The sequence below is a fragment of the Phalaenopsis equestris genome, unplaced genomic scaffold (assembly GCF_001263595.1).
Source record: "Phalaenopsis equestris unplaced genomic scaffold, ASM126359v1 Scaffold000002, whole genome shotgun sequence".
Classification (NCBI taxonomy): Eukaryota; Viridiplantae; Streptophyta; class Magnoliopsida; order Asparagales; family Orchidaceae; genus Phalaenopsis; species Phalaenopsis equestris.
In genome coordinates this window covers 56,797,022-56,806,779 of record NW_018164444.1, presented here as the reverse complement: position 1 = coordinate 56,806,779, position 9,758 = coordinate 56,797,022, and the positions used below count along the sequence as shown (strand labels likewise).

The window sequence follows — 9,758 nt, the reverse complement described above, 5'->3', positions numbered from 1 at the left end:
CGTCCCTCTATTAGCAAATGCAGAAGTTGAAGGCAACTTCTGCTTCGGCCGTTGCATGACAATGAAGGGTTCTTTCACAGCATGGAGCTTTGCTGCCGATCCAAAAGCCTGAATTGGTGAGGATAACGATACCGGAGTGCTGGTTGTTGACCGCCTTTTATCAACGGAAGCAGCCTGAGTTCGCGATGAATCAGTGATCGCCATCAGCTTGGGTGATATTCTCTTAGGTGCCTGCTGATGGTTCCTGTTAGCAGATTCCTTCAGTTGTTGTGTTATTTCTTTAATGGGACTTCTTAACAATATTGCGCTGTTATGAGGAGCTGAGTCCTTATGATTTAGCTCCATGGAATCAGCAGATTGATCGGAGTTGAGCACAGTGGCTGCAGAAACAGTTCGCTTTGACACCTTCAAATTCTCATCAGCCTTAAACAAATCGCCTTCGCAAGCAACGATGGCCCTTTCAACATCCTGTCTCGAACATTTGTGCCGAACCTCCATTTCCACAATTCTGGTAAGCTCATCTGTGATATCAATCTTAACGGAGGTCTTATCTTCCAAGTTAAGTGAAACCTGCTGTTTGTTATTCCCGTCCCCGTCCTGCAACAACCAAGCAACGGACTCCTCCATCTTGCCTTCGTTCACAATGACAGCCATGGTTGCTCGATCGGAGGGGAACCCCATCGAAACAAGCAGGTGAGAAAGGGCTTCGAGCTTTCTAGAAGTCAGGAAAGAAATGCAGCGCTCGTGTAACTCTAGAGCACGCCTCTCCTTCTGTCTTCGGTGCTTTCGCTCGTTTGTTTGGCGAATCTTGCCTTGTTTGTTAGGGTTGGAACCTGGAATGGTTTCTGTTTGTGGTGGTGAGTTAGCTAGTTTCTCCTTTTGGTCCTCCGACTCGCCGGAGCAGCTACCGTTGTTGGACGAAGAATCATATTCTGCTGTTGAACTCAGTGAACTCCCAGAATGATCATCCAAATCATCTATGGTTCCAAACCGACCATTGCTCTGAGATGGTGGGAAGGAAGAAGATGACATCTCAAGGGCTTGAAAGGTTCCCATAACTGGATCAGTAGACCCAGCTAGTGAACTATTGCAACTACTCCAATGCGCGGCAGAAGGTTTCGGTGAAATTCTTAACTGTTCCTTGCCTGCCTTTGGGGTGGACTTGTTCTTGGACTTTGACTTGGATGCGGGCGACATATCTGAACCTGGTTATAATAGCAACCTGCAAATTGGTACAAATTCATAAACTTTGATGTAAAACTAAACAGTATTAGTTGATTTACAAAAGAGACTAGCAATGCATGCACAACGGTAGTTTGAGATTAGTTCCATCCACTTAAAATCAACAAATTTCAAAAGAAAAAAACCAAGATCCATCGCTTACACCGAGTAAAAACAAAAGGTCTCAAAACTTATCCAAAATGGACAATGGAACGGTATAAAAAAAAGGGGGCATTTACATATATGCCACCTAATTCTTATGTATTTACATTTGTAACACCTAAAGTTTATTTTTTTATATTTATATAGCCTAAAACTTTCATATCACATCACAAAATACGACTATTTTAAATTTTGAAAGTGAAATACACCTTTCATGAATGGGTAAGGTAAGGTAGCAGCAACAAAAACAACAACAACAACATAAATTCTTTTTCTCCATTGCGTTCTATTTAGTGTCATATTTTCATTTAAATCTAATAAATTAAGATCATTTTTTATACAATTTACCCGAGTTTTCCTAGGTCTACCTCTGTCTTTCTTAACATAAGTCGAACCTAAAACATCTACTTTTTTAATCGAATCATCAGATGGTCAACATTTAATGTGACCAAACCATCTAAGACGACTCTCAATTTTTGTCTGCCACTAGAGCTACACCAACCCTATCACGGATATATTCATTTTGAATTTTGTCTCTAAGTGTAAAGCCACTCATCCACCTAATCATTCTCATCTCGGCAACACTTAGCATGTATGAAAAATTAAAATTTACGTGTTAGAAATGTAAATACATAGGAATTGAGAGATCTGTATGTAAATTTTCCAACAAGTAAAGAAATCACAACAATGCCACCTTTCATTAGCACCTTGGCAGATCTAAAAAGCTTAAGAGATCTCCAATAACATTAAAATAATCAAATAACAAATTTAAAAAATATATGCACATAATAAAATTAGAAGTTAGGCTTAATCTATGTTGCATGAATACGGCTACAGGGACATGGACACGAAATGAACGCTTGACATGTCTATTATTAAAATTTTAGAACACAGACATGACATGCGCCAGATGCACCATTATATATATATATATATATGTTTAATAAATAAAATATTAAAAATAAATTAAAAAAATTAATAACATTAACTTTTAAAAATTAAGAGTCCGTTTGGCACCACTATTATTTCTAGTTTTAGTGTATATAATTTTTATATATTTTATTTTATATTAAAAATAAATCAAATTGTATTTAAAAATAATCAAAATATATAAGAGTGTATTTAAAAGTAACTATCTCAATCAAACATGTTTTAATTTAAATCAAAACATAAATAAAATAAAAAAATAAAAGATTAAAAAAAATCACAAGCAGCCCTTAAGATGTTAATAGATAATTATTTAATTTATGATATTTAAAAGTAAGCATATATTATCTTATATACATAAACATTTAAGTACTCTTAATCAATTATTCATTACAACAAATAAAAGAATCAATGAATTTTTTGGCAACGAAGCTTATGTATTTACATATCTAGCACATAAATTTTGGGTTTTATATTTATTCCACCCAAATATTTCAAATTACATCTAATAAACCACAATTTTCAATTTTAAAGAGACACACACACACACACACACACACACACACACACACATATATTATTATTATTATTTCTATTACTATTCCTATTACCCTATATATATATATATATATATACATACATGTAAGTTGGCATATATATAAAATTTGAAATTTAGATGTTCAATACGCAAATACATAAAAAATTGAGTGGTATTAGTCCCAAAAATATTTTTAAAAAATTTTTAGCTCATCAATTTATGTCACACGACACCAGCGTCCTACTCATGTCCAATTTTCTTTTAAAATATATTTAAACCAGACACTTCTTTGTCGTGCCTGACATATGTCAAAGTCGTGTTCTTGTCTGATACAAGTCCGACCCATTACTATTCTTTAATTAGAAGTGTGTGTGCATCATAGAACTCAATCCAAAACTCAACAAAGAATTTCATGTCTCCTAAAAAACCAACCATAAGAGTCGACTTCACTAAAACTCTTTCAACATAATTTTATAGATTTTAGTAAGGGTGTCAATTCGGGTCAGTGAGTAGGTCGGATTCAACCCGAAAATGACCCGACTTGAGTAGGGTCAACACGAACCCGACCCAAATAATAAACGGGTCAAAAACTAAGACCCAAACCTGAGCTTAAGCAGCTAACCCGAACCTGAGCAAAATAATGAATGGGTCGAAAATTAAAGCAGCTAACCCGAACCAAACCCGAACCTTAAGCAGCTAACCCGAACCAGACCCGAATAATAAACGGATCAAACTCAAAAAAATGTTCTCGTCAACCCTAAAATTTTTCGAGCCGAGCTCGAGTATTGTTGGCGTGTCAGGTGAATTTATGACACCCCAAGATTTTAGATCATTGAAAAAAAAAAGAAAAAATATTCATGCAATGGGCTCCATTATCTTTGTATATAAATAATTGGCCTTCATGGAACAAAATCAAAGTTAATGGGTCTTCCTAGCCCGCATTACAACTAGCGGATAATTGAAGGACTGAATGGTTTTCTTCTCATCACCAGGCATGACCCACACATTTTTTCTACCCAATAGACACACTGAGGCAACTCGCCGAACTGACTTGCCAAACTGACCCACCGGAATGACTTACATATGCAACCACTTCGCCAAGCATGGAAGTGTCAACCATCACATTCCAACAGGCAAGATTGGTTCCTCAGGCAATACACTAAGTTTGCCCAACCAGTGCACCTTAAGATTGACAAACAACCGAAGTCAGGATCAATATCAAGATGCTAACACATGTTCTTGAACATTTATTATGGGTGTCAATTTGGGTCATCGAATTGGGTTCAGGTTTGGCCTGAAACTGACCCAACCCAAATAGGTATGATCTGAAACCCGACCCGAATATTATTCGGGTCAATAACCTCAACCCGAACTTGACCCGACTTCAACCTATCAACACGAACCCGACCCATACAACTCATTTAACATAAGAAATAACCTCTATTTAAGTTAAAACTAGATCAAGTTTGACCCAGTTCCAAATCATTTTCAGGCTGATGAGTAGATTTAAAGTTAATTTTGAGTTGGTTGGTCATTTTAGAGTTAGTGGGTCGACCCAAGCCCAAATTGAAAAATTAAATGGGCTATGATCTTTAACCCAGACCCGATTTAGAAATTAGTTGGATCAACCTGAACCTGAATTATTTGAGTCACGTTCGGGTCAAGTTGATGTATGGGTCAACTTTTGATACCCTACCATTTATGAGATGCATGGCGTTCACATTGTCATCTAACTTGGTGATATGTTGGCAAATTGCAATTGTTGTTATTTGTAGTTTTATGTTCTATATAATAAAACTGCACTTATTTGGAAGGTATCATGTTGTTTTTGCAGGTTGTAGCAGGAAAGGGGACGAAGGAAGATTGAATTGGAGAGTTGAGCAAAATTTGGGCCATTGAACGCATAGGCGCCTGGCAACTGGCGATTAGGCGCCTGGCAACTGGCGATTAGGCGCCAGAACCCTCTTAAATTGAGCAAAATGCCTGAGAATGCAGACAGTTGACGTTGTACATTAGGCGCCTAGGCGTCGCAATCGCGATGCATGACGCTGTTCTTGTGATGAAAAATTTTTAAGTGAGCCCCTAGGCGCGCAATATTCGCGCTTAGGCGCCATATCATATTTCCAAACCGAGAGCATGCAGACTTTGAGATGAAGGGGGGGGGGGGGGGAATAAAAGTTTTTATAGAGGGGAGAGGGGGGGGGGGGGGGGATATAAAAGCTTTGAAGACGAATTTGGATGGGCTTTTCACCATTTTTTTTTCTTTTGTCATTCTTGAGAAGAGAATTGGAGGAGAAGGCCAAAGCATTAGCAAAGAGATTAGAAAAGAAATTGGGAGGATTGAGAGTGAGGATTGTTTGTTGTTAGAGAAAGCAACAAACTTCTTACTTGTGGATGAGATAGACGTGTTTATTCTTCATATTTTCAGTGTAAAGACTTTGGATTTGATGTTCATGCATACAAGTAAGCTTATTTTGTCGAGATTTATCATGAATAGTGAGTAGTTTTCATGTTTCGCTCTTCGATTGAAATAGAGATTAGATATGACAAGAGATTTGAGATTGTTTGGGCTTTAAATTGAGTTTAAAAGTGTTTTGTTAATGTGCAAACTGAATTTACTTTCCATCTTGGCCAGTTGAATGTTAAAATCTTTTGTGAACATTGATATCCGAAAGGATTCTTTATGGAACAAAAGAATTAACATCATGAATTCATTGGAATAGGGATATTTTCATCGGATTCATGTAGTCTTCTAGGATATGTCTTCCTGTGAGCACTCCAAGAGATTTAGGGAACTAAACTTAAGGCTGCTAATTTTCCTTACACCGTCAGAAGGAGAAAAGGAAAAAATTACTTTGAATTGAGACTAAATTTTTTAATCTAATTCTAAGTCATATTCATCTCTTGATAAATTAAAGAGGAAAGTTCTCAACCTCTGAATTGATTAAAGAATCTTTTTGCTTGTTATGATAAATCAAATTTTCATAGCTTTTGAATAAGTTTAAAAATTGAACTTACACATTGAACCCTTCAGGCTTATGCTGAAAATTGTAAGCTATAACTTTTTTGTATAATTCATCTCGTTCGTTGAGGAATCGACAAACGAACTCAAACCCAGATACTACTGATACGCCATGTATGCTTGCGTGAGCTACCCGTGCTTTGCAGCACTTAGTGTGCATCACTTGGGCATACCATGAACAAACAACGTGCGGTAAGGATAAAGAACTATTACTCTTTTATCCCTCTCTGTAATCCCTTAAGGCTGGGAGACAATCTGGAGGTAATATAAATAGATGCACCCTCCTACTTCAAGTGCGAAAAAATTTCTATCCGAACTCCGAACATAGCTCTACGTGCGGACTCCCAGTAATATGCCGTCATGTGTGCTATATCGGACCCACCTAAAAAAAATTAAAGTGAAACCGCGTACTCCGCAATAACCCCAAAATAACCCTGAAATAACCTCCGAAAATAAACTTCAATAACTCCCTTGAAATAACATCGCGAATGTTATTTCATGGTTATTTCTAAGTTATTGAAGAGAAACTCATATATTGCATTCAATAACCTCGAAATAACCTCTGCGGTATTATTTCGTTGTTATTGAAGTGAAATCGTGAAAGTTATTTAGGGGTTATTCAAGGTTATTGAAGTAAAATATGTGTTTCTCTTCAATAACTCAAAAATAAACATAAAATAACATCCACGGTTCCACTTCAATAACCCCGAAATAACCTCCATTATGTAGCACATAGGGAGACATATTATTGGAGTCTGCATCTAGAACTACGTCAGGAGTCCAGACAGAAAATTTTTCCCTTCAAGTGAGGGAATTGTCTCAATGGTCATCTCTCTCGACATTTCCTCTGTTGGGGAATAAAATGTCAGGGATTAGAGAGCACATATGTTTCCTTCTTTTGCATCCTTCCTATACCAATCTCTTCTAAATTGTATGAATCGACGAGTGATATGGGACCTTATGCCCTAAAATGATTTAACACTTCGAAAGTTGCAGTGAGCGTGGAGTTCATTACCAAACTTAGCGACGAGATCTTGAGCAAATCAAAGTACAAAGAGAAACGATGGATCGCACTAGAGAGTTCGTGATGCAACAGATCATCGAATTAAAAGCGCAAATGCTGAAGGCGATACAAGAAGTAAGACAACAATCCTCCAGAACTAGTTCCAAAGCCCATGCCAGAACAAACACAAGAGCATCAGAATCGATAGTACAGAGACAAGAATCGTTGAGGCGAGAACAATCGAAACAGGAATTCCCGAGAGCAAGACCGAGAAGAGTTCTAACCCCAAGACTAGAAGAAGAAGATGATGATGATGATGAATTGTGCATTCTAGAGAAAGAAATCCTAGAGCCCTCAAAAGGAGTGAGGAGAAATAAGAAATAAAAAGAATAGACAAAAGCCGCTGAAGAATACAATTTTAAGAGTGACCTTAGAAGGTAAAACACCGAAAAAAAATAAGATTTCATCATTGGAGTTCTACAAAACGAGATTAGATGCAGCTGACCATGTAATCTCTTTCGAATTAGTTGTGTTCTCGTTCCGAGCAAACAATGCTGAATGAATTGATTTTATGCTGGTTCAACAACTTGTCTATGGGAGTCATCGCCTCATTAGAAGAATTCAAGCGGATGTTCATAGCCTAGTTTGTCAGCGCTCAAAAGTCACTAGAGAATTCCCAAGCCCTTCTAAAGATCCATTAGGATTTAATAAACACGTAACTTAGAAAAATACCCCAAATCCTCCAAACTCTCATATTTAGGTGGTGATTGCCTGCAACATGGATTTACGTTAAATAAGTTTTATCAAATCCAGTCAATTCGATCGTTTTGTCGAAGGAGATGAACCTCGCGAGCGACGGCGGAATGAAATCCTTACTACGCCTATCAATCAGATTTATTAAATCAGAATTAAAATTGTACAAGCGACGGAACGCAAAAAAAAAAAAAAAAAAAAAAAAAAAAATCATTTAAGAGAGAATTGGATTTATTCTTTTTTTTTTTTATGTTTTGTTGAATTTAAGTTAAATCCATGGCGAAATCCTATTAAAAGTATGCTACCAAACACCCAATTAGTAAATACAGGATTAAGACCAAAAAGGAGGCAAACTAGATTTTAAAATCTGCAAGAAACCCAGCCTAAATCTAGCCACCACACAAAAAAGCCGTTTGGGATATCATTCAGCCGATCGACATAGCTTATGCTACAGATCCGCGGAGATCTCATCAAACCAGGGCCACAGCCATAAAAAAAATAATGTATAGATTAAAATAGGCAGCGTAAACAAAACCAAAATCTAACGGACTTCAAAAAATAAGAAGTGCACATAAATAAGTCAAGAAAAATTCGCCTGTCCTTCAAAGGAAGACTGGATCGACAAAAAATCGATGGCGTTGATAAGAGAAACTAACCTTGCGAGGAATGAATTGGTCCCAAACTGCGCGTCTGCAGACACGGATGCACAGATCGATCAATGAATTAGGGTTTTGAGGGGTGGGAGCTCAAGATGGGGTGAACAAGATAGGCCGATCTCTCTCTCTCGCTCGCTCCGTTATCTTCCTTCTTCTCCGCTCCACCGACGACAGTATGCGACTTGTTTGCCTGCTACCGTACCTGAGCCTTATAAATCGTATTTGAAGGTTGGGCTGATGTCCGAAGCGTTTGCTCAGTATAAATACGCGGAATCCTATGCCGTTTCCCGCGTCGAATCGGATACGGGTATGTGAAAAACATGATCTAGAACCGGTTAACCGCATTTGTTCAATTTACAACTTTGTTTTTTGGTTTATTGTTTGCGCTATCTATATTGGGACGTGAGAAAGTGTCTTCTTCAACATGAGATAATTTTCATTCGGGTAACACATTATTGAGTGTCATATCGTCATATATCTCATCGACGAACAATATAACGCTTAGTGATTTTCCATTAGAACAAAATATATTTTTCCCTCCAATAGTTGATATTTGGGCCTTTGAAACAGCTTGTCAGCTCGAGAATTGGGCAGGTCGAATCCATAGGTCTGCTTGGCATAGAACTCAACATGCTAATTGGTAGGTCAACTTGATATGGTGACATTACAGGCTAATCAGGCAGGCAAGTCTAGGGGGCAATCTAAAAGGTCAACTTAGGATTTGTTTGGAGCAACTGTAGCTTATTGAATAATCTGTTGATAAACTAATTAAAAATAATATGTTGATAAACTAGGTAAGATTGTTATTACAAATTTTTATTTTTATGGAAAAAATCAGATCGCAGTCGGAAAGTTGTCACCACACTTAGATATGTGCTTGTGCTATTTTAAGCTCTTTGAAAACGCACAAGCTGCCAAAATGCAGTTTACCCAAACAGATCAAGTACTTTTTCAAAACATCACTGCACTAAATAAGTTGTCATAAACGGGCCCTTAGCAAGGTTACTTTGCAAAAGAGCTCAAACAAGTTAGCTAGCAAATCTACCTGATAGATCAACTTGGCATATTAACTTAGAAGTACAATAATTGACTGTAATTATTAAATAAATAAATAAAAATAAGAATAAAGGGATGTGTAATCACTGACATTTGTCAACGAAGTTGTTGCATATCATGTGGCTATGTATGAGAGCTGTAGCGCCCAAGGGTGTGCTTCGAGTTCAAAATAGCCAAATCATTGTTCGTCATATTTGGATTGACTTGTGGGTGAGTTGCTTTAGGCCACGTTCGGGGGTAATTTTTTTCCCACGGCGCGGCACCAAGGCACGCCCGTTTTTTTTTTTTTTTCATTTGTTGTCGCATTTTCGGGGTTGTGGTGGAAAAGTTCTGCAGAACACGGGCAGCAGGTTCGACCACGCGGCCTGCGTTATCTATCATTCACTGCGGGCACCCCCCCACTCTCGACACAAACGTAAC

The 9,758-nt window shown here is 37.6% G+C and overlaps 1 protein-coding gene across 1 annotated transcript in view; it reads right to left on the bottom strand.

Moving 5' to 3' along the window:
* Positions 1–8,525, bottom strand: part of LOC110035667 — a 9,107-nt gene extending 582 nt beyond the window's left edge. The window contains exons 1-2 of the mRNA XM_020739939.1: positions 8,283–8,525; positions 18–1,222 (exon numbers count right to left, since the gene is read on the bottom strand). Of these exons, the coding sequence (XP_020595598.1) occupies positions 18–1,197 (1,180 nt within the window). The 5' untranslated portion in view covers positions 1,198–1,222; positions 8,283–8,525. The remainder of the gene's footprint in view (positions 1–17; positions 1,223–8,282) is intronic.
* Positions 8,526–9,758: the final 1,233 nt, after the last annotated feature.